Consider the following 24,196-nt stretch of genomic DNA (forward strand, 5'->3'; position numbering starts at 1 on the left):
CCAAGGATCAGAACCCTTGGTCAGCAGTGAAAAATCATGTAATGTATCAAGTACGGCTGCTGCTTGGGAAAGCTATGAGCTGTTGTATAGGTAGACAGACTATTTATAGGGTAGATGGGTTTGTGGAAAGGGTGGAATAGTAGAGCGCTCACTCTCTCTCCTTATAACCACAGTATTAGAACAGCATACAACACAAGGCCTTCTCTACCAAAACAGACACCAGCTGATTCAGTTATATAGAACCCTCTGAGCTAAAGCCCACCATGAAAGAAGATGTCTCTGGTTCAGCTGTGTGGACACCACTTTGATATTCTGCAGTTCCAGAGCTCCCCACTCCCCCAGTGGCCTGCACTGGTGGGCCCTGCCTCTCCTCCTCGGCTTGTAATCAGTCTGTGTTTGGGTAATGTATTTATTCTCTCTGTAACAGCTTTTTAATCAGTTTTCCTTGGTCTAAGAAAACATCATTTCTCACTCATCCACAGTTCTGCCTTTCTGAAGGCTCTCAAAGTAGTCTACAGCAATTCGCACTATCACACCAACTTCAATTTTTCAGAAAGAAGGGTTCTTTTGTTTCAGACAACACCCTCTCTAGGTCCCTTATGCCATCATGTTTTGTCCTGCATGATATTCAAATGCATTCAGCAATGGCTCTATTTTCAACCAGCACCTAGAGAAAGTGAGTCCTGTTTTTCCTGCTGGTCTTTAGAAAAAAGGTTGTAATGCGGAAAAAATCAATATAAAGTAATATTCTGAAAGTTTAACGTTTCAGCAGAAACCTGAGCACTTATCAGACTCACTGGCAAGGAGAGCCACAGAGTGAGAGAAAAGGAAGATTTTCTTTAAACAGTTTCACTTACTACTTTGATGCTACATTAAAACTATGGCCGGCATTATTCTTTGCCTAATTAAGCGATAGGAGTACCACTGGAAACAGGTGTCTATGTATTCTCTATGATACCACCTTTGAGCTGTGCATTAAAACGTGGATGCCATTTTTATCCCCTGCTTCTACCAGTGCAGCCACAGCAGAGATGCACAATTCACAGCACAACAGCAGGAGAATCAATAAACCAAGCAAAATTAAAATAGATGTGGACAAGGCTAGAATGTAAATCCACAAAACAGTTGACATCAGTCTGCTGCTTTTGCTGTATTTTCAGCCAGACAGTGCAAAAGGCATGCACAGGAAACTACACAGGCAGAAAATGTTGATATAAATATTGCTCAGACAACTTTGTTTCTCTATTTGTTCATTCTTCACTGTAACTACACTTTCGGTATTATTGTGTGGCTTGCTTTTGTTTTAATTTGGTCTACATTCACACCACCCAGGTGCTTTTTGCTTTTTTGCCAGGAATGAAGTGGAATGTATACATTAGCCAAGCCCCTGTCAGAAACAACAGTAAGCTGAATTACAGAAAGGACAGAATACAATCCTGCCATTTTCCAGAAAAATTAACCAGACCACAAAACCAGAGAAAGACCACTCTTCTGCATATACAATTTTATCATTTCCAATAATAGCAATGTGATATACTGATGTGGGTACCACCACACTAGATAGGACCATAGTACTAATGCTTGAAATTTGGAAAAATCCTGCCCATGCCTAGAAGACCTTTTGAACACTTTATCTACCTATATGGCATCTCTGTCAGATACTACCACCTTATGATCTTCATTTTGCTGGTAACAATAGAGACGCAGGTTAAATTCCAGTGCTTTCCTGGAGTAACTTGATTTTGCACTTCCCTGAATAATGCCGAGCACAGGGTGAGACAGAGTCCTTTCTAATACTTGCATGATGTAGGCTGCCATGTGTTAACAGTGCACATCGTCACTGGAGAGCTAGGCTTGAGATTTCCTCTGTGTGGTCCAGGAATTAAAAATCCTTTATCTCACTTTTGTGTAAGACGATTTGAAATACCCGAAATACTTAAATCTTTTAATACTCACTCTTCTGTATTTTCATTTCCAAGCCATTCATTTAGCTTCTTTTGTCGAACACCTTTTTGAGTCAGCCACCTGGACAATAATTGCAAATAAAATTAATTGTTAGTCACAGAAGTTGAATACCAATTTAAAAAAACCCAAACAAACTCATAAAGAATGGTTAATTCATAATGCTACTCACATCAAATACTGGTCTCTTGTCTTCCTCAGCTGTATGAGGTCTGGCTTAATGCTGTTCATACGCTTGTCTATCTCTCTATATTCAGCTGCTTGCTTCTTCAAATCTTCTTCTAATCTACGCCTGCTGTCCACAATTTCACTTATTCGGGACTTCAGTTTTTCATAGTTGTGCATAATTCTGAATGGAATAACGCAGTAGGTTACGCTCTGTTGATGTCTTATTAATCATTTTATAATCTGCTATTTAGTAGTGTAGACACTTAAGGTAACAGATTATTTTTCTAGATGCAGCTATACATTTTGCAAGTTCATATCTACCCCATTTAAGGCTTGCTTTGCTTAGAACAGAACAACTTTAAACTTGCCATCAAGCTTTAGTTTTAGGCAGATCTATACTTGGCATTGTTTATTTCTTCAAAATCATATAATTTGAAATGTAAATACAAATACTGACCTTTGTATTTCTTTTTCATTTCCTTCTCGTTTGAATTTTTCAATGTATTCCTTACTGTATCTTTCTTGTGTCTGGCACTGCTCTTCAAATATTTTTATTGTTTCATTAAACGCTTCAATAGCTGTTCTTTTCATTTGAATTTCCTGAAAATAAAATAATTGTTATTACAGTTGTTATCAGACAGAGGGGATGATTTATTGCCTTGTGTCACAAAAACACTTCAGTATATTGTAACAGAATACGGCAATATCCCTTTACCAGGACGCATTCTGTTTGCAGAGCCTTGCAATACAGAGGAAACAGGCCTGTGCTAAAGGCTGCTGTGATGAGGCTTTCCATGATGAGGTTTTCCAAGAAAGATAAACTGCTAGACAAAGAGCTACCTACAATCTTTCTTTTGTATAAATAAGTTTTATTTGTGATTATCAGAGCCTTATGGCAATGCACTTTGGCCATCGTACCAACTAATGTCCTTAGAGGCATGTCTGTCTTTCTGAAATAGAAGTGTAAGATATTGGCCGGGACAGATCTCGAGTGGTCAGTCATCTGGTCCATCCTCCTGCCCCTATATTGCTAGTCAACAGCTAAGTGTTTTAAGTTATTAGTTCCAAGTCGCCTGCGTGTTTCCACCTGTCTTCAATTATTTTTAGGCATATTTCCTGAACATTTTAAGAGGTGGTCTTGATTTTAGGTCCGTAAAACAGCGCTAATTTGCTGCCACTTCAAGACTTGGCTAATAATTAATTCCTGCACTGTATCTACACACGTCTTCTCTCTACCCTGCACGTATTAAATCAGACCCTTCAAAAAACTAGTAAGAAAATACAATACTTCCCTGCAAATATGTTTTGAAAACCGTAACTCAGCTTGATGAGGTCTGTGTGCAGAAGTGTTGGTAAATCAAGGTATTTCTGTGCTTGCTTTGGAAGCAGGTCAGACTTGGGCACAGGGTGGGTTCGGTTACAGGTAACGACTCCTCAAACATGAGTAAGGGATTCTACTATCCTGAACCAGCACATCAGATATGTTTCCTCTTTTGGGCAACGGTGGTGGTGGAGGATGAAGATGGCAGTATGAATTTACAGTAATATTCTTCTAAATCTACAGGAGCCTTCCCCTCTCCCTTTGGTTTCAAATCTAGCTCACCTGAGATGTTCTTGTGTAGTCTTCATAAAGCCTGTCATATTCTCGGCTTTTTTCTTGGAACTGGGTATTATATTCATGTAATTTCTTTCCCACTGCTTCAATACTATCCTCTTTTACAACTTGATCCTGGAATGATGAGCAGAAGGAAAGATATTCCGTGAAGAAACAATTACATTGCACAGATTCTCAGCATAAAACTGCTTAAAAATGCCTAGATAATTACATGGTAAATGTGACTGCTCTTTCACCAATATGGAGAGATAATACACTATATGCATAATATGCAAATGAGATATTAATGACAAAAAGCAAATTTTGCATTGAAAGTGTTCAGTTTTATATTGAAAATGTTATATTTCATCAATAATCAGTGCGATACCTATTAACGTAAGTTTATTTCTTAATAATGTATCTGCAGTATGTAAAGTTTTAATTATTTATATGCAAACTGTGGAGTTGTTGTTAAACAAAAATATCCATTTTTGTACCCACTTTATTTTTTCAAATATTAACAGAGTTGAAGTTCTTCATGATAAATGACTCCCCAGGCTGCAGAAATTTCTCTGTATTTAAGTGAAACACAAATATAGACCAAATTACCTGCTGGTACTTAGATACTGGATACAGCAATTTTACATCCAATTTAGGATTATACTGGGCTAGAGATTCATTCCGGTAGTGGTTTATTAGCTCGACCACAGAGTTGAAAGTTAATGGGTCAGAAAAGCCATATTTTCCATCACGATGAAATATTTTGATTAATTTGTTATTTCCTCCTTTCCTGAAAATAAAGTTTGTTGAAAAGTTAGGCATACCACAAGTACTATTTCCTAAAGAACACTGTATTTTAAATGCAGTATTGCATTTTACTGTCAAGTATTCGAGACCTAGCACAACTAATCTCACCTTAGTGTAAGTGTGTAGTCCCCATGCATTTTGGTTGAAGCATCTCGTACCAAAAATGTACCATCAGCAGTGTCTCGAAGCTTCTCATTTACTTCTTCTCTAAAATGAAAGCAAAAGTAACCAATCATTTCAGCTACTTCTCACTCATTCTCTCACTGTGCTCTAAATTCTTCTGGTTTAAAGTAAGGGTTTTTTATAAGCCTTCTTGATGTCTATATTAATAAATAAGTTATTTAATAGCTTATTTAACATTGCTGGAGAACAACTGCAAAATAAGAACGGTATACCTTATGTTCTCTCACTGCTGGACAAAATTATATTAATGCAAAGGTCTTTCTGCTTGTTCATACAAGCCTGCACAATTGGAGCAGCCAGTGCTGGTCTACTGTACCTATATATAGTACAGTTAAAAATGTTGCTAATATATGGCACTTGTCTGGCTTGTTAACTGTTGCGCCAACAGTTGAGGTTCTGGATGAAAGATAAGAAGAAAATACTTATTTCTTGGTGTTGTCCTTCCATGATAGCATTTCCTATAGCTGTCTTAAAGTAACAGAACAATAATTTCACATACTATGTTCTAACTGACTGCCGGTAACTTTTTAGTCATGTTTGGAATAAAATGAACTGCAATATATTTGTGTTGGAAAATATCCTAAAAATGGCTCTTAGAATCATAATTTTTCTATACTTAAGCATAATACATGCACACAGAATAGCACAGCAAGAACACAAAGCCAGACATTAGAAATAGATGTTTTGAGCTGATTTACCTTGAGATATCTCCCCAGTACCATTCAGCATCTTGTAATGACATGTTGTTATTCATGCCGTTGTTAGTTACAGTATTAGGTTTCGGTGGCTTAGGAGGCAGTGCTGCAGATGAAAGGGAAAAAAAAAGTTGATTATAACTCATTGAAAACCTGATCATATATTCCTGGAAATTACACATTACTACATGAATAAAGGAAAAAAAATAATAGTTAGAAAATAAAGTTTTTCATCACTAACAGTCTTAAAAGACATTGAAGGAATCAAGATATTTTACTGAAAACAATATAATTCAACAAGATGTACTATTTCAAAAAAGTATGTTACTTTTGCAATAATATATTTTAAGCAAAATATAAGACCATGCTCATCTCCTCCCTCTCTGAAGAAAGCATCTCAGAAAAAAAAAAAATGAAGTTTTGCTTTTACCTTCTTCTACTATCTTCAGGTGAATATAAATAATAAAACATGTAAATTTTTTTTCCTCCTGTGTAATGATCTTAAAGGAATGTTGCTGCTTCCTCACCTAGAAGCTGAGTGATAAAAGCTGCAAATCCACAGCAATACAGTATATTTTAAGAAGAAGAAAAATTGGTTTTTTGTGATCCTCAGCATTCTGTGTGATGATTTGCCAAAATAACACTTTAAGAAACCCATCTGTGACCCAAATATGCCTTGAGTTAATCTTAGTATTCTACAGAATAAATTGTGTTCCAAATGCCAGGACTGATTAAAAACCACATCCCCCTTTTCTCAATGTCAAAGCTGCATATGTATACCAGTGGGTGCCAGAGAAGATACTGCAGCACTCCTGACTTAGTAGCAAGGGGGACTACATTGGAATCAGGATTAAAAATCAACCCAGCTCTTTTAGTTCTCTAGTAAGTACATCATTCCTTACGAACATCCCTGTCCTGTATATGATGACCGGCTACAATAAATTATGTTTTTAAACTTGCAATGAATATCAAGGTAGCATAATATTTTTAGATTATATGAAAAAATGATCCAATATCGGGTATTCAATTAGTTTGCTAGATTTTAAAATCTGCTTTTCCTTACACAATCTAAAACAATGATTTGTAATCACTGCTTCAGGCAATAAAAGTGTTACTACAGCATCTCCCTTTAGTCACAGTGTGGAACAGAGACAATAAAAATAATAATAAAAGAAATACAAAATTTTTATGATATCATATCAGAACTAGAGCTACATCTGACAGAATAAAATCAAAACAGAAACAGGTCAATTCAGTAAAAATTCGATTAAGTAAGCAGATAGGTATTTCTACAAGTTATGATTCTAATTACTACAATCATGCACTAAACCACAATTTAATTCTAATTTATGAAAAAAAAGGAAAAAGAAAACTATTTGTATCAATGACAAAGTAAAGAAATGCTACATATCCACTAAGAATTTTTCAGCAGCTATTGTAAAGACCAAAATGAATTAAGTCTTCCATAATAAGACTGCAGTTTTACCTGGTGGATCCATTTCTATGTAAAACATCAAGTCTGTGCCACAATTTATATCTGTCTTAGGATATTCTATATCCAGTTCTTCCATATTCCAAACAGTATTGTACATTTGTATGAGTTTCACTGAGTAAGCTCACATACAAGAAAAGAGTCAGGCTCTCTTTGTAATGGTGTCTTGGAATTCATTTTAAAACCTATAAGGGGCTGCACTGTAACCTATTACATCATAATCCTCAGCCAATCATGTCAAAATAATGTCACCAGACCACTCCTGTTTCATCATTTTGTTCCACATTAATCTTAAAAAAAAAAAAAAAAAAAAAAAATCAGTTTCGGAAAGCATCTGCATTCAGCAGAACTGCAATATAAAGCTGGTACTGCAAACAAAAGGGGCGAGTGGGCTGCGCTCGCCCACCTGCCCGGCTGGTTCTCCTGGCCGTGCAGCGTGGTACAGTCCACCCTGGCAGGATGACAAAAGGCTGATGTGCTGCAGCACGCAGCTCCTGCACACAGGCGCACACAACACACAGGGCAGCTCCCTCTGGAAGGAGGTCGGTCGCATCTCAGTTGCGTTCTCCTGCACGGGTGCCTGGAGTTTACCATGCAAAAAGCTTTGAAAGGCTTCTGGACCTGCTGTACAGACTGAAGATGCGAAAGGGAAAAGAGCATGACTCTGTGTGTGTGTATTTATGTCTGTGTGTGTATCCTTTACGCACACACATTACACATGCATACATACATGTCTCCACATAAAGAAATATGGATTATGTTTTTAAACTGTACAGATTCATATTGTTTTAATGGACACACAGGTCTGACATACTTGGCATTATTATACAAATTGTGTTTAATGCGGAGATGTCTTCTCCCCCAAAAAATAATTTTGTACTAAAATACAGTTCCAATCAATTTAGATTAAATCATTACCAAAAAAAAAAAAAATCATAATTTTACATTCAGCAGACTTTCCCAAACCATGGGACAAAGTTAAAACTGAACATCTTGAAAAGTGATTTCGCTGAACATAAAAGGCCAGTCTGTCAGGATACAATGAGATTTAATCTGCCTTTTCACTACCCTGTTCTCATTGAGATATTTATCAAGTTAACTGTTTTTAAAAGCAACAGACCCTTGTCAGTGTCTCCTTCCTCACTTTACTTTATGTCATCAGTATCCTTCTAACATTTAGAAATATTCCTTCTTAACTCCCCCGCATTGCTCACTGTAACTCTCTCAGACCTCTTAGAAGAAACATGCACAGAATAGACAATTAATTCCACAGCAGAATGCTCTGTAAAGCAATGTGAATGCTTTATGTTCGCTATAATCTATGGAGGCAGAAAACCAGATACCAAAAATAACCACAACAAAGAGTAGCTGTAGCAACTATCTGTGTCTACATCATAAGAAATCCTGGTGTGGCTGAAATGTGCTCTATCTCACAAATACTCATTAAAAAAATTAACACCATTTATATCCTTCCCAAATATTTCACACATATCTAGCCCTGCTCTGTGCCCCTCAGCAGCTTACCCGTTTTAGACAAGCATTAACATACAAGAACATGTCTGGAGTACTAACAGCTACAAAAAAAAATGCATGCTGGTTTGCTTTATACGTTAACAAGCTTAAATTCATTCTGAAGTAGACTCTCCCCTCCCTGTTTAGGTAAACATGCTCCAAAGATTCCTTCCACTTCCAAAATGAAATAGGATACTTAAAGTCATCCCAGACACAAGTCCAAACACTGAACTTGGAGGTTTAGCCCACCTGCTACCCAAACAGTTGAGTTGCCAAGGTAATTATTTAAATTAGGTTATAAAGATTTCCTATAAAGACTACATTGCTGCATTGAAGTCTCACGTGGGATCAGTAAGATCTTTTTATTCAATTGAATAAAGGCTGTCAGGAAAAATTACTTCTCCAGGGTTTCACTGGTGGCCAAATTCTGGACTGCCCACACGAGTATAATCAGGTTAGCGCTCAGCTCAGACCAGCCTAGCTTGCAGGCAAGAAAAGATAGCAGGCAGATGGGCGATTCCTCATTCCCAGTATGACCCAGAGAGGTACTGAGGTACCTGACTTCCACTCACATATCTTAAGACCATGAAAGCCCTACGTGCTAATCAGTTAATGTACTTCCACGAGGTGAGAAGAAAACACACAGAAATTCAAAATCACTTACTTTGTAAATTATGCATCGCAGATGCTCGCCCTTGTAAGACAATCCAATAACTTGAAAAAATAATTGGTTTCCTCTTATAAAAATCTTGCTTAAAAAATGCCCCCAAAACTCCTTTTACTAGGAAGTTTCTCTGAAGCAATGAAGAAAACAAAAATTCTGAAAAAGAGATTGCTCTGCTTTCCAACCAATGTTTCATAAAAATCTCTAAAAAAAGCTGTAACATGCAGTGAGAAAATCTAAGCCTTCTTTCTCTTCTTAACTGCTTAAAGCTCTGTGCTGTGCAGAAGGTATCCGCTTACTCTGGTTCATCATTAAAATGTGAACCTGACTTTAGTACGGTTAAAAAAAAAAAAAAAAACCACCACCCTCAGTAGCTTGCACGTCTCTCTCAGATAAAGATCTCAGTTTCATGATTAACTTGGGCAGGTTCAAATATTTGCTGAGCCAAGGATTTCAGGTGGGGGAGGGGGAGTCAGATTCAAAGTAAAAGTTGTCATCAGCTAGCAAGTGGCCAATGCAGGGCTAACTTTCTCATTGTAGCTAAGTAAATGAGAGGACCATTGTAAGAGGCCTTAAAATAGTCTCTGTCACTGGCTGCTGAGTGCAGTATTAAAGCTGAGAAAACTCCATGAACAGCCAAATACAGAAAGTGGCTAACTAACTTACTGCAGAAAAAAATAGCATCAAAATCCTTGAGAAGAGATGCATCTCTCAGAGCAGCCCTGTGCAAGCAAATAGTCTGCTCGCAAGCACAGCATCACCTCCTGCACACTCACACTGCATCACAAATACAGGTGCTGCCTGAGGACCCTTAGCATGACACTATGAGGCATTTTATTCATTTCCTATAAACTGAAAATAGCAGGAAAAATACTTGACCATATCCATGGTATTTTCCAGCACATCAGGATTGTTCGTTTCTTGGGCGGGCAGGCAGGAAAGGGGACTGTACAGAGAGGGAGCAGTTTAGGTCAAATATATTTTCCTTAGTGTTTGGTGGAGATCTGCCTTGCTAAAGGAACAGAGCGGCAACTGAAGAGCCTGCTCCCCCACTTTGCCTACAGAGGTTAACTTCTTTGCCAGCTTTACTTTTACAAGGAAATAAATTCAAAGTGAAAGAAGAAGCAGACCACAAGATTTAATTCAGAGAAAGATGAGAAGGGGCTTAATATCTTCCTCCCACTTCTTGGAAACAGTGAGAACTTCTAGTAGCTGTGTTCCTTGAGATCAGCTTGTGCTCCTTATGGCAGTCAAATAGCATTGAAAAGTTTTCATATACCAAACACTTCACCTACCAAAATCCTCCTATGCTACAAAATACCAAACTCACATGTACCTCACAATAAAATCCCATGTATCTGCAGTACATTTTTGATGTTTTACAGTTGATTGATTAGCTTCCCCTATAACAGTCCCTCGCTTTTCTAGCTTTAGCTTTTGCCTACATGAACAATTTCCGTTTTTTTGTTGAATTTAAAGCAGCACAGACATAAAGGTACAGCCTAATTCAAACAGAGACAGTAACCTGCATTTCTGAACTAATCCAGCTTCTGACAGTAATCGATATGCCCCCTATTTATCCTTAAAATTACAGAAGGGGATGATAACACTTCTATATGGGCACTATACAGAAACATATTCTCAAAGGAGAAAAGACAACCCGAACCTGGTTCACCAAACTGTTTATAGTTTTAAAAAAGCACAGGTAGCCACACAGAGATAAAAGATAAGGCTTTGTTCCTAAGTCAAATTTTTTTTTTTTGGATTCCAGTGCCTTGTGCAAAAACGAGTTCCTAATCATCCCGCAGAAGGGAATCAAGCATCTTGTCCAAAAGCAATACTGGAACACACACACCTGCATTTTCACACAATTGCCCTGTCTTGACTTTTATTTAAATTTAAAAACCTTGAGTCATACCCATTGAACTTATAGATTTGTATTCGCAGAAAGTCAGCAGCCTACTACTTTCAGCAGTCATACTCAAAGTGTTCTTCTACCTATACAGCATTTTTTTCCTAAAAATTTATGTATGAAGCAGGAAGAGAACTGATCAGGTCTGACAGGCTAGCATGTCTGTGTTACAGATACTTACATAAAAATACACACACACATACATTAATCTTTAAAAAGTCTAATAAGGTCGTACATGTTGTTCCGGTTTTGCCAAATACTTTAAATTAGGTATTGGGAGACATAAAGCATAGGCTGCTGGCAAAACCTAACACAAGAACACAGCATTCCTTGGTACGGTGATTAACAAACATTCTGCTCTCCGTTAAATCGCACAGAAAGCCTGATTTTTATTCCCTTAGAAGGGGAGCCCTCTGCCGGGTGAGGCACGGAGTGCAATGCCGTCTCCGGACGGACCGCGCCGTCTGCTCTCTCCAGCCAACGCTCGGCATTGCCGACAGCCCAGCCCAGGCCGTGATACGATGCAGAAAAGTCCTGACAAGGGGCAGCGTCCCTACATTTGTTCATGTCCCCAAGACATGACTGACCGGGCAGTGGGGTGAGCCTGAGCACCGCAGCAGTGCAGGGGAGCTCTGCGTCTGACCCCAAGGGGAACAGAATCAGCCCATACACTCCCCTGATCTGGCTGTTACGCTACCATGTTTGCGAACATTTTGTGCAGCTCAAAGCAAAAGGTCTGCATCTTGGCGATACTGCCAGGACTGTCACCCCATCCCCAGTCACGTGTAAGGCAGTTCTCATTACCATTCTTACCTGTGGCCCTGTGAGCAGTAAAACCTACCTCTTCATGCATAAAACCGCAGTATTTTACAGCTTGAGCCATTATTTACAATGTTATTTACAGGAGTAAACAGCCTAGACAAGCAGCTCAGCCTGAGTTAGAGCACAGGCGCGCGGAGGCTTCAGTCCGCCTGCAGGACGGCAGCTCCGCACAGCAGCTCTGCCCCTGCTCCCCCCAGCCCCACCAGCTCCCCACCTCACCTCACCCTCCCGTCACATCCCCCGTCGCCTTCCTGGGGTAGGACACACCTTAACCTCACACACCCAAAGCCACTGCGTGCTCCTTAACACCTCCTGACTCCAAGACGACCCCTGTCTCCACAAGTTCCCCCTGAAAATCCTCTCCCAGCTCTCCCATCGCCCGTCCTATGCACAACATGCCGTCCCAGCCGCCAGCTCCAAACTCACTGTGACCTGAAAAAAAATCCAGTCTTCTATACCTACAAACATAGCCTATTTTTTCCATATTTACCTCTAAAAGCACATGCGCCTTCACAACTCTGTATGATGTGTGAGATTCTGTGAGACATATGCAGAACTGCTAGCTATAATCTGTTACAACTAAGATTTTTTTGTCTAATATGACTGTTTTGAATAGCATATTTAGAGACGTGCTTTAGCTTCTCACTGTAAAAGCAGCATTCCTCTTCAAATTACAGCCTGTGTGGCTGATCATCAGGTTAGGTGTTAAAACAAGGTGCTAAATCACCTAGTTTGCCTACTAACATCATCTTTTGGCTCTCCTACTGATAAAGAATGACACAGGAATCATAAAATGGATTTGATTACCACTTCTTCAAAACACCAATCGCTACTCCAATCTTACTTCTCCTGCAACATTACTCTGTCTTCACGTACTACACACAAAGGCACAATAGGTATTTTAACTTTAACATTTGTGGAGGGCTAAGCACTATTCTAATTCACAAACTAAAATGCATAGTTTGCTGTTGAAAAAAAAAAAATCACTCCACAGTTGTTCTCTGATTAAAACAATCAAGTAATTGCCTAGGAGTAACTCCTGGTTTTGCATTATGGTGTGCAATGCATCACTCTAGCTACAAGATGTCCAATTAAAGATACCTAAGATACTGATTTTAAGGCATGTTAAGATATAACACAGTCGTGCAAAGATCTCCTCCCTATTCACATCAGTTACCTCCAACACCACATTCAAGATATCTGTGTACTGTGTAAGAAACCACTAAAACACTATGCACAGCTTTGTTTTAGACATAATGTTTTCACCCAGGCTTGAGAATAACAGAAAGAAAAAAGAAACGAGGAAGCTATCACTGCAGCCTGTGAAGAAGAAACCTGGCAGCACTGAATTCCCTGTTATGGCTTAGTTGTCATTACATTATTTTCAACAAGTAAGATTCTTTCTCTTTAAAACCTCTTAACTTCTGCACTTCTAAAATTTTATTATAGATTGTCACTCTCAGAACAATTATATGGCAAAGAAGTTATCTTTTTTAAGAATCTTCCTTTTATTACAATGTCTCTAAACAATTTTTATGGAAACTCAAGGCACTACAAGCAACATTCTTGAAGATGATAATTCTGAAAAATACATCTCAGAGACTTCTGTGAGAACTATAAAACCAGAGCACTTCAGATTATCAGGTCAATGAACGATTTTGGTGTGGAAAACAGACTTGTGTCCTAATCCTGTAAAATTACATAACATTCTACTAAGGCTCAACATTTGAAAATTATTCAAGCACTTTACAGGCCTAAGAGCAGAGGCTAGCTAACCATAGACTACGAAGTTTGAAAATTTTTATTCGAAGTTTTTTTCAGCATATTAATAGATGTGCAAATGTTCTACTAAAAAACATTGCACTGCCCAGGATGGATTTTGAAATGCACAGGGCAGGAATTCTATTTTTGTAACAATAAACTATTGCATTACAAAATATTAATTAACACAGAAGCCATATCGAAAACAAGCAGATCTTAGATTACAACTATTAATGTAGTGTCAAACCCTATAAATCTCATGGATCCAGCAACATTTCTTCAAGCACCCTAATGATACTCTCAAGATGACGAGACTCATCCTCATTAGTAGTTCTAGCATCAACACCTTTCACTTTTATACTTTCCTTACATGAAGCAACTCAGGACGATATGCAATCAAGTGATCTCTTAAGTGCAACTTAAGAAACTCTCACTATTGGCCCTACTTTTGTGACTATCCAATCAGTGCCTCTCGCCATATAAATTTAGATACTCTAAAGCATTTGCAAGCATACAATTTTTAAAAAATGCTATTAGCAAACTCTTTAGAATATTAGAGGATTTGATAATATAGTTTTCTTTTTAAAGCTTGTAACAGGTGGCAAAGGAAAGACTCCTTGGGTTGTTATGAAGCATTAGTACGAAAAATACACAGTGGTTTTGGAGATGCCTGCTTAATTATTTTGACAAAATTGAACAAAACCAAATACGTATAAATTAGCTGAAAACAGAAGGACACTAAATGTTAGGGAAAGTTTCCTAAGTAATAAGGCCTGCAAGGTTGAAAAAGCCTTCCAATCACAGCAATAGGAACAAAAAATCTTAGCCATTGTAAATTAATCCTCATTAGTTGATGAAGTGGATTGTACAAAGTGCCCACCTGAAATATGAGAAATAAAGTGCTTTTCTGCTGCTGTTTTTCTACTGCTGTGTTCTAGTTCTTCAAATCTTAAGCAGCCCTACAAATCCTACTGCCATGAGCTTTACCCTGTACTCTGAATAGAGAGGCGGAAGAGCTGCAGCCTGCCCAGTGTTCTGTTCACCATTGCCCTATCCTTTGTTCGGATATTGTCTGCTTATAAGCTGTAAACTGAATTACTTTAAACCAACATCTAAAGTCCCCCTGCGTTAATAATTTCTTTTGCACATATAGTTAGCAACTCTGCCTTGCACCTACCAAATACCTGATTTAAAACCGGGGACTTTCGCATAAACTGGAGGTGGGTTTTACTGTTTGTTGACTAAATTAGATGCTAACTCACAGAATCAGCAAGTGTAATCTAATTTTCCTGAACGAGGTTTTAATATTTTCTGCATTGTTTACTGATATTGATAAATAAGTATTTTGAGTCTCTGGAGTTAAAAAAAACATATATGTAAATAAAGGGGGAAATCTTACTTTCTTCCAATGATCTCTATGGGGTATTGCAGTTCTAACAAGATTCGCCTGGGAGTAGAGCAAGAGTGAAATAAAATTTACAGAATTCACCCCACCACCACTGTATGATATACATTCTATTGGTTTACAGGTCATAAAAATTCCCAAATTCCTATTCGCTGTTTACTGAAGAAGAAATGTGAGTCCTAAAATTGCACAACTAGGGGTACTAAAATGATTTTAATGAAAAAGACAATTTCTTATAAAACAAATGTTGCACACCGCTACAGAACACATGAACAACTTATATTTAGTTCTGTAATTATGCACTTTTGCATTGAATTTGATTAAAAAAGAAAACCAACAAGCATTTGCTGTCCTTAAGTTCAATTTTTAAATTTAAAAAAACCAACGGTATATAACTTTTAAAATTAAAAGTAGTTTTTACCTGGTACAGGCTGTCTCTCATTCCACTCACTTGTGATTAAAACCTCTAGGATTTTTATGTGCTGTTCGGTATTATCAGAGCTGCAAGAGATGGATTAGACAGTAAGAACTAGGCAAAATGCAAAAGTTTACATTACAATTAGTAAAAAAAAAAGTAAAGATGTACAACAATGCTCTCATCATTAGAAGTAAGATCAGAAAATCAATTAATTAAACTTACTTTTGCATATAACTAGCCTGTAGTTACAGTACAAAATATAATAAAGATCACCCACGTACCTTGCTATCTGGAATTTGAAAAGCAGAGGGCTGAAAATTTCAGCCAGAGACCTTGTGTTCAAGAGATTTTTGCTGGAGGCTTGACAAACTCTGAGGAAATGTTTGAGCAAATACTGGAGTGTGAGCCAATACTGGGGAGGTATATTTGGAGATCTGATGAGTTTCTTCAGCAACTGAGCATATTCCTCTGAGCTCTGCACTTCTGCAAGCAAACAGATAAAAGGCTCTTGATATCAGCGAAGAAATATTGAACAAGTAAAATGTAACTCCTTTGGAAGCATCAGTTTTACAGAAAAAAAATAGTAATTCTGTCCTGCGCTGTAAGACTTCTTTCTTCTTTTGAAAAAAGTAAAATGCTCAGGGAAGAGCGAAGAACAAGTATTTAAAAGTCAAGTGGAAACAGATATGCATTTTGGTAAAAACCACAATATGTTCAGAGTGTGCTGGTAGAAGTCTGTCTTGTGTTTAGCGTCACACATGATTGGGTAATTCTGAGATGCACTAGATAAGTCTCACAGGTGCTGTTCTAACTTTGAAGGTTACCAGTAACAATATCCTGTCCTGAGATATATAACAGAATACTTGGCCCACATGCTGAAAGCCCATAAGCTATATTTGTTTGAAATTACCACTGCAGATGATGCATCTTACATGCATGTACTTCTCACTTCATAATCTGCAACTCCCAACGTACTGCAGAACACCATGACCTCTACTACATTTACTTTGTCAGCACTGATAAAAAGTTAAAAATTAGCTTTCTGCATACAGATAAGTCCTTGATTTTTCTCCTCAGTTTTTCTATAGTTATTCTACTTACTAAAATGAGAACTGTGTTATCCTTTGTATTTTCCATTATGTTTACGTAAATAGATAAGTAAATAATGCATGTCTAGATCTGAATTGAAACAGCTGTCATCGAAAGTGGTAAGGGTATGTTTGTTTTCTGAGATGCTGCCAAGTTGTGCAGAATCTTCCTTGTTCTGTGGGTGACAGCTGGATCACTGGATATTCAGAATGCTAATAAAAACTTTTTTGCTTGACATTTGAAATAATGTGATAATCATACCTTGAGCTACAGAAATCATGTCACTGTAAACAGCTGCTGGAATGATGGGATTTGGCAGGTCCAGGAGATACCTCTTGAGAGCATCTGATAAAGTGTGTACATCAAATGTCTCTAAATCCAATGAAGAGGCATCTAAAGGGAAAGAGCAACATACTCAATAGGCATCAGAAACTGGAAAAATATAAAGGCTTATGATTTAACAGCTTCATATCAATCCAAAACTGCTAACTGACATCTGGTTTAAAGGGAACAACTCATAAGAAAGACTGTAAGACACCAACAAATATCTCTGAGATGAAGACCACATAGTGCTCAACACCATGCCCAGGCCTTTGGCACCTGATGAACTAAATGGCTTCCACAGGTGTGTGTGGCCTTCTGTGATATACAGTGCAGGGCTGAACTCAGAATAACGGTAGTGAGGTGCTGCATGTTGGCAACGTTACAGAACAGTAACAGGTCTCTCTTTTACCTGTAAATATTTTGTGTGAGAAATAAGTACTAATCAAGGGTTCAGGAAAATGAAGGTTCTCTACTTGTAGCTACTTCTATTATGACTGGAAGTTTGATTAACAACTTTGGGCTCCAAGCCTGTAAATATTTAAGTGAGTAAATTGAAACAAATATACACGTGCAGAACCAGGTGCTTGGTGTTTTCTACAGCTGTTAGAATTTATCTTGTAAAACCTGACATCCTTCCAGGATAGTTATGACTTGGTCTAGCGTTTGGGAATGTCACATCAAAGACGACTTGTTACCCTAGAAGCAAGGAATATCAGCAGCAAAAATAAAAAGAGAAAAATACAGAAAAGCCTACTTAGTGCAAGCAAGATTAGGATTCATCTTAAAACATGAAACTCTGGCTCAGTAAAGTCCTAAATGTTTACAAAGGTGCATATTTGGTACAAGAATTTAGAGGTATTAATGCTGACCAACTTTCTAGGCTAGCCAAGTCCCCTGTAAAATAACTCCTAAACCTAGTAGGCCAGTTTCAACTAAATTCATGCAGGAGGTAGAGGAATCAGATTTGTGGTATGTCTACACCTACTGTGAAAAAAGGCAGTTGAGGGGGTAGTGAGAAACTTACTGCTTCTCCACCTCCCTGCTCTTTTCCCCAAAGGAAAGCTTGCGGTATGAGCTCAAGTCTTACTAGACACCACAGAGTTTACCTGGGGAAAAAGACACTGTGAACGGCTCAGAAGATAAAAAACTTGCAGTGTGGATATGAATTCTCCAAAAGCAGTTATGTGTGAAAGAATCCAACCACAAATTTGTAAGAAATAGTTTTCATTAGTTTTGCTGCTCACAGCATGTTTTTTATTTCATAAGCCAAGTCAAATCCTGGTTCTTTCAGTGTTGAGCCATTCTCTGAAGTATATCCCAAATTATTGTAATGAATACATGAGTAACAATAAACTTGTGGTACTCTGACACATTTTGGGTGTCATGTCATAAACAGACCTGAACTCTTCCATCTGCTGAGCTGGCCAGATGCAACTCATCTTTGATTTTGGAGCTAGATAGCACTGTGTTGAAGCTAACAGGCAGTTAGGCAATTAATGAGAGCATTTTAACCATAAGCAGAACAGCACACTAATGCACTTCACAACTTTGAGACCAAAGCCGACTTTGCTTTCTGAATTAGCACTCTGCTAATTCAAAGAGAGTAGGTGGAGCAGATGAGATCTGTCTCTATCCATGTATCTGGACACCCACTACACTGGCTCTGTCCTGGAAGATTCTGATCCTATCACAAAGAAAACTCAGAAAGATACACTAAAGGGTGAAGTCCTGTTTTCTTTTCTCAAACCTAATTACATTTTAAATAAGGATACCAGTAAACCACAATTTCTTGATCTGAGGAGATAGATGAACCTTTCATAAAAGTACGCCTCGGTTTAGAGACTTAAAAAGGGATTCAGATAAATTAAGAGATACATTCACATTGGTGCCATACAAAATCTGGATTTATCTAGACTGAAAAATATCATTACAATACTAAAATTACAGCTTAGGCTGCTAGCACCACATGCATATCTCCTCTTCCTGTTTGCTGCACTCATATACTTCTTCGCTGCCACCATAATCAAAAGACAGGATGCCCTTTTGATTTGAAGGAATAGACAACTCACAGTATCATTTCTTGTTCATTTTGTTAATATTTGCAGTTACTAAAAATGAAGAGAGATAATTCACAGTTTGAGTTTGCCTCCTTTGTCCCTTTGGCAACATGGCATGTAACCAGTTTCATTTTCTAGCCCTTGTATTTTCGTGCTCTTTTATGCAAGTGAGAGTTCACACTCTATATTGCACCTCAGCTTGTGAAGCTGTGGCCAAGCACTCTTCCTACAACAGCTCCTGATCAATCATACTGCAACTGAGTGTTGCCATGACAGTATATTCTGTCCTGAAGTAGAAATTAGAGTACCTAAAAGAGACGGAAATATATTTCAGGAAATGTGAACGGGTACGTGGTGTTAGTGGTGTAGTTGCATTTTACTGTCCAAAACCTGAGAACCCAGCCTGCTAGAGCAACATTAATTCGGTTCTCTTTCCCTTCCAGCATCATCTCTGTAGCAAGCAGTGAACGTGCAGCTATTGCCTTTTGTCCTACTGGACCAAAAAAATGCACACACAGAACTGTATGTAAACAAATAGCCATTTGTTTACAAAATAATACCGTGCAGCCTTACAGGAATAGTGTCTCTTTATCCTGTTTCTGAACAGAACACCTTGTTTTTCTCTCTACAGCTAGATTGTCAGTCTTTTAACAAGCAAGTGACCAAGAAATGATTAAAAGAATTATTCTTGGCAAAAAACAGGCAGTGGAGCCATGAAAAAAAGAAAACTTGTGAAAGTGAAAAAAGCCTTTCATATTAAGTGTAAAAGTTAGAAACCTTTTTTACTTATATTTGTCTTTTTAATATTATACTATTCACAGCTAGCAAATATATATAAGCTCAGTCAGGGAGGAAAGAAAAATGAGCAGTCTGACCACAAAATCTGCCTTGTGCTTTAAGCAAGGGAACTGTACTTACCACCTTCAAGAATTTGTCTTAGTTCTGCTGAGCTGCTTGAGCCTTGTGTGCCATACAAAGCTGAGCAGTCCAGACCTTCAAAACAAAATCGATGGGATACATTAATATTTCAGTTACTGTTGCCATGACACAACATACTTCTGTTTTCTTCAAATAAGTACTTACGGTATAAATTAGCAACATTCTCCCACCACCATCCACTTACCACACTATGGAATGTCATTGTATTTAAGGCTGTGAGACTGCTCTTTGTACAGGCAAACTGCTGGGTCTGCAGACCAAGCTGGCCAAGGAAGACCAGAGGGGCCAGCAGGCCCACGTATTCTATATGACTCCACACAGGCTGGCTGTAGAAGGCCAGGACTCAGAAACTGATTAATGCACGCCAGGGAAGAAAACAGCTTGCAGGAGCAACATAGGAGCCAGATTTTCTTTTACGCTCTACATGCCAGCTGGAAACACCAGGTCTTTCAGGCGGATAAGAAGTGAGCAATCTAAGTTAGGCAACCCCACAGGAATGGGACAGGGACGTGACAGAAGTTCCAGCACACATCCTAATTAGCTTTAAATATTTAACTGAGACTTCTAAGTTACAAGTGTACCTAACCTTTGGCACTTTATGCAGTTAACAGAAAAAGAGAGCCCCTTCCATGGGATAGGTAACCCTTAGATCATGTTTGACTCTCCATAGAGCCCATAACCTCACAGTGTAAGCAGGGTGAGTGTCACATCACTGGTGTGAGAGAAAATGCCTGTGTAAGTCACATAATATGTCTGATAATCACCTGAGTAAGAGGCACCAATACAGTGCTTTCACGTGAAAGGTACTGGTTATAACTTAGCTACTTCAGAGGAAATAGAGAAGACTAAGGAAAGAGACCATACCCAGAGATGCAGAGCACTGATGATTTAATAGTATCAGTGGCATTTTCTGGAGGCAGTACGCAAACTGTTGCTAAATACTGGCCCTTCTCATTGATACTGGCAAGTTCCCACTCATTTAGGAAAGGCTTATGCTCTCTGAAAGTGTCAGAGCAGCACGTGAGAACCCTTGTCCCCAAGGACAGGAGCCTGAGTCTGATCAGAATACCTCTCTTCCTCTCACTGCCCGGCTGCAAGGCCACTGAACGAGGAGAACCCACTGAGCTGCTCCTTACTGCATGAGGACTGTGAAGGTGACATCAGGGCAAGAGCCAGGAGGAGACAAATAGGGCAAAAGAGGCAAGATGTAGTAGAAGAAAGGGGAAAGCCTCCGCAGGATGGAGAGACATCAACAAAGGAAAGCCGGACAGCAAAAAAACATAAAAACAACACTGACTTGCTCAGCATAGAACAGCAATAAAGAACTGGGTCCTGAGGCATTAAAATAGTTCTTGTAACTTTTTAATTTTTTTTCCTGCTTGTTTGGCTGTATATCCAATGAAATGTTTAGATGGCATTTCTATAACCACCTTAAGGTGCTTATCGGTTAGAAAAAACAAAGCAATACCAAACCCATCTCCCTTACTTTTCTATAATACTTATAGTAGTTATTAAATGTCATTTGAGGTAAGCTTTGGTTTTGCTCCTACAGTCCAAGTAGCCTCTACAGAGCAGAAACCAATGCAACAAACCTTAAATGAGATTATTTCATATCTGTTGAGTAATGTGATGCATTAGCAGCTCTAGAAAGGGGAGATGACAGCTTTGGATCTGATTCTGCAGTCTTGGTTCACATAACTAACAAAAAGTGGTAGATCATTCTTCATCCTACCTTTCTTTTCAATGGTCTCCACTATCTTGATAAGAATCGGTGGAGCAACATCAGGAGGTGCGAACTGCTCCGTAAGCTCTGGAAGTGAAAAAGCTGTAAAATAAAAAGAAAAAAAAATAAGCCAAGCTACAGTTGAATGCAATTTCTGTTTATCACAGTCAAGACACACAATGCAACCAGTTAATTTTTAAGTATGGAATAAACATCCCACTTGTCAGGTCTAAATGAGAACACTCCACAAGTAATCAGAAAGCTGAATAAAAATGATGACAGTTGCATTTTTATAGCACTTTGTTTTAGGGACATTAGTCAATCCTAGAATCACTCTCCATATTCCTAAGAAAGGAAAACACAACAGAAGTTTGCAGTCTATGGAGAGGCAGAAATACAGTGCAAGGAAGAAAAAACCTTTTGGTCTGAAACATTTACATCCAGTGCGTACCAGACGAGGGAGCTAAACATATCACCACTTGGGAGCTGCTGATCCCCTGGATAAAACAGACTTACAAAGGCCCAAAATAGCAGTAGAAATAAGTATTTCACACTCATTCAATAACTTATGTTTGCTTTCCATTTTTAAGCATAATACTATTAACAGTATTGTTTTCTTGACACAAGAATTTTCTTTCTTACAATGAATGGTTAAGAATAAATAGTGGTATAATCAGAAAGACATTTTGCAGCTTCAAACCAACCTGTATACGGATTTTCTACAAAGTCAGTTTTCACACAATCCAGTTTCTTCACAAAGGAAACACACTGTGTAAAGGAATGTTCTGGCTCTGTAATATGAGGGATGATCTATCTGTAAACACACTAGCTTTTGCCAAAAGAATAATTCAAAAGTTTTAGAGCAGTCCTGTTTAACTCTTGGAAAGCAAGAACATGTACATAAAGATACTATTAAACTACTGCCAGAAACATATGGCATAGTTTAATGGATTATGATTGATAAACAAACCTTAATCACTGAAGTAAAAGCTGCCAGTTGCCTAAGCAATGGTGATCTCTGTGTGATTAAACTCACCATGGACAACTACACAGCAATTCTTAAACACACATACACATATGTGCCTGCATGCACATGTATACATACGTGCACAAGTATACATACATGCACACCCAGTATTTCTAGAAGACTGAAACAGAACAAAACTATGAGGATAAATAAGTAGAAGGAGAAAAAGACCAAAAAAAAAAAAAAAGGCCAAATCCAATAGCAAAATATGAATAGAGAGTTTTTAAAGAAAAACTTTGAGATAGCAAAAAAATTAAATATACCACAACTAAGAATGAGGAAGCAGACAATTTTAGCTGAGAATTCACCCTATTTTGGAAGCAACAATTAGAATTTTTTTTTTAAATGCTAACCATTTAAAAGTGGTAAGACAGCAAGGAAGGTACAGAAGAAGTCTGGAAGCGCAGAAAACTGAAAAGAAAATAAAAATCAATAAAGAATAATAATTTACAAACTAGTAATGGAAGTGGAGCATACTGCGACACTCAGACAAGTCCCTTGCAAAAATAAGCAGAATGATGGTATGATAATGATGGAATACTTTCCAGTCCATTCTTAACTGAGAAGAACATTAGAAAAACATCTGTTAGTCATAACAGTTTAACTTAAGAGGCCCAGAAAATGAGCATCCAGGAGTCCCAAAAGAGTTGCCTAAGCAGATCTCTGGCCTGCTGATGTTACTTTTTAACGACTCGTGGAAAATCAGAACAATTCTTGAGTATCAAAAGAGTTCTAAAGCCTGAACCACACTCTGAAAGGATGACTACACGCTAGTTACATTATCAGTCCTGGGCAAAATAAAGGAAAACGTGATTCTAGACTCATATAATAAAGCAATAATAGTCAGCACTGTTAACTAAGGATTGTCTGCATAGCTCTTCAGAGAGTAGCTTCTGTTAAAAACCACACTACTTGCTTCCTTGGTGGCACCATAGTTAGCTGAAAAATGCAAGTAAGTAGACACATAAACTCAAAGTTTTGTCAGATGGGTGACTTATTATAACACTGTGATTAAAAGCAAAATTAAAAGAAAGCACATGGTATAAAAGTGTAGCTAACGAGCAGCTCTCCAAGTATAGTTACTAATGCATAACAAGCTACTCAGGGAAGGACTTTTCACCTCTTTACATCTTCAAATCACTTTCGGATTCCATCTGGAACAACTCTTTTAGCTTAACATCATATCTGCTTTATCAAACACAAGTTGGGCTCAAATGGAAGATGCTGCACTCCATGCAGGCTCTGCTGAGGCATTCTGAAATACAGACCATTTGATTTTAATACTCAGATCAAATAGTTCCTTTCAACCCCAAACTATGAATCTATCTTTTTTTGAGGGCAAATCTATTGAAAGAATAAATGAAAGATCACATCAGAATCACATCAAAGGGTATGCTATGAAAATACTCAAATTATGAGATACCAATATACTCACAGAATGCTAAGGGCATAAAATGGATCCCGTACATGGTAGCAGAGAAAGAACAGGTTTTAAGAACCGAGTTTACATATTTTTACTTATGAACATAACTTTCTGCTGCCTTAGGTAGGGAGGTAGTTACATTAAGTACCTTTCTCCCTATTGCATAACAGCAATGAAATTGCATCACCTCTGAAAAAAGATGCTCATCTCACAATTCCA

General features: G+C 38.1%; 1 protein-coding gene across 2 annotated transcripts in view; it reads right to left on the reverse strand.

Annotated features, from left to right (window-relative positions):
• Positions 1 to 24,196, reverse strand: part of PIK3R1 (phosphoinositide-3-kinase regulatory subunit 1) — a 62,383-nt gene that overhangs the window by 5,598 nt on the left and 32,589 nt on the right. For both annotated transcript variants that reach the window (XM_065655536.1, XM_065655537.1), the window contains 12 exons: positions 21,537 to 21,629; positions 19,784 to 19,858; positions 16,746 to 16,877; positions 15,677 to 15,878; positions 15,399 to 15,478; positions 5,413 to 5,515; positions 4,640 to 4,738; positions 4,334 to 4,514; positions 3,734 to 3,859; positions 2,588 to 2,730; positions 2,135 to 2,311; positions 1,957 to 2,025 (listed from right to left, as the gene is read on the reverse strand). In XM_065655536.1, coding sequence (XP_065511608.1) covers positions 1,957 to 2,025; positions 2,135 to 2,311; positions 2,588 to 2,730; positions 3,734 to 3,859; positions 4,334 to 4,514; positions 4,640 to 4,738; positions 5,413 to 5,515; positions 15,399 to 15,478; positions 15,677 to 15,878; positions 16,746 to 16,877; positions 19,784 to 19,858; positions 21,537 to 21,629 — 1,480 coding nt within the window. The remainder of the gene's footprint in view (positions 1 to 1,956; positions 2,026 to 2,134; positions 2,312 to 2,587; positions 2,731 to 3,733; positions 3,860 to 4,333; positions 4,515 to 4,639; positions 4,739 to 5,412; positions 5,516 to 15,398; positions 15,479 to 15,676; positions 15,879 to 16,745; positions 16,878 to 19,783; positions 19,859 to 21,536; positions 21,630 to 24,196) is intronic.

The sequence above is a fragment of the Caloenas nicobarica genome, chromosome Z (genome assembly GCF_036013445.1).
Source record: "Caloenas nicobarica isolate bCalNic1 chromosome Z, bCalNic1.hap1, whole genome shotgun sequence".
In the NCBI taxonomy this organism is placed as follows: Eukaryota; Metazoa; Chordata; class Aves; order Columbiformes; family Columbidae; genus Caloenas; species Caloenas nicobarica.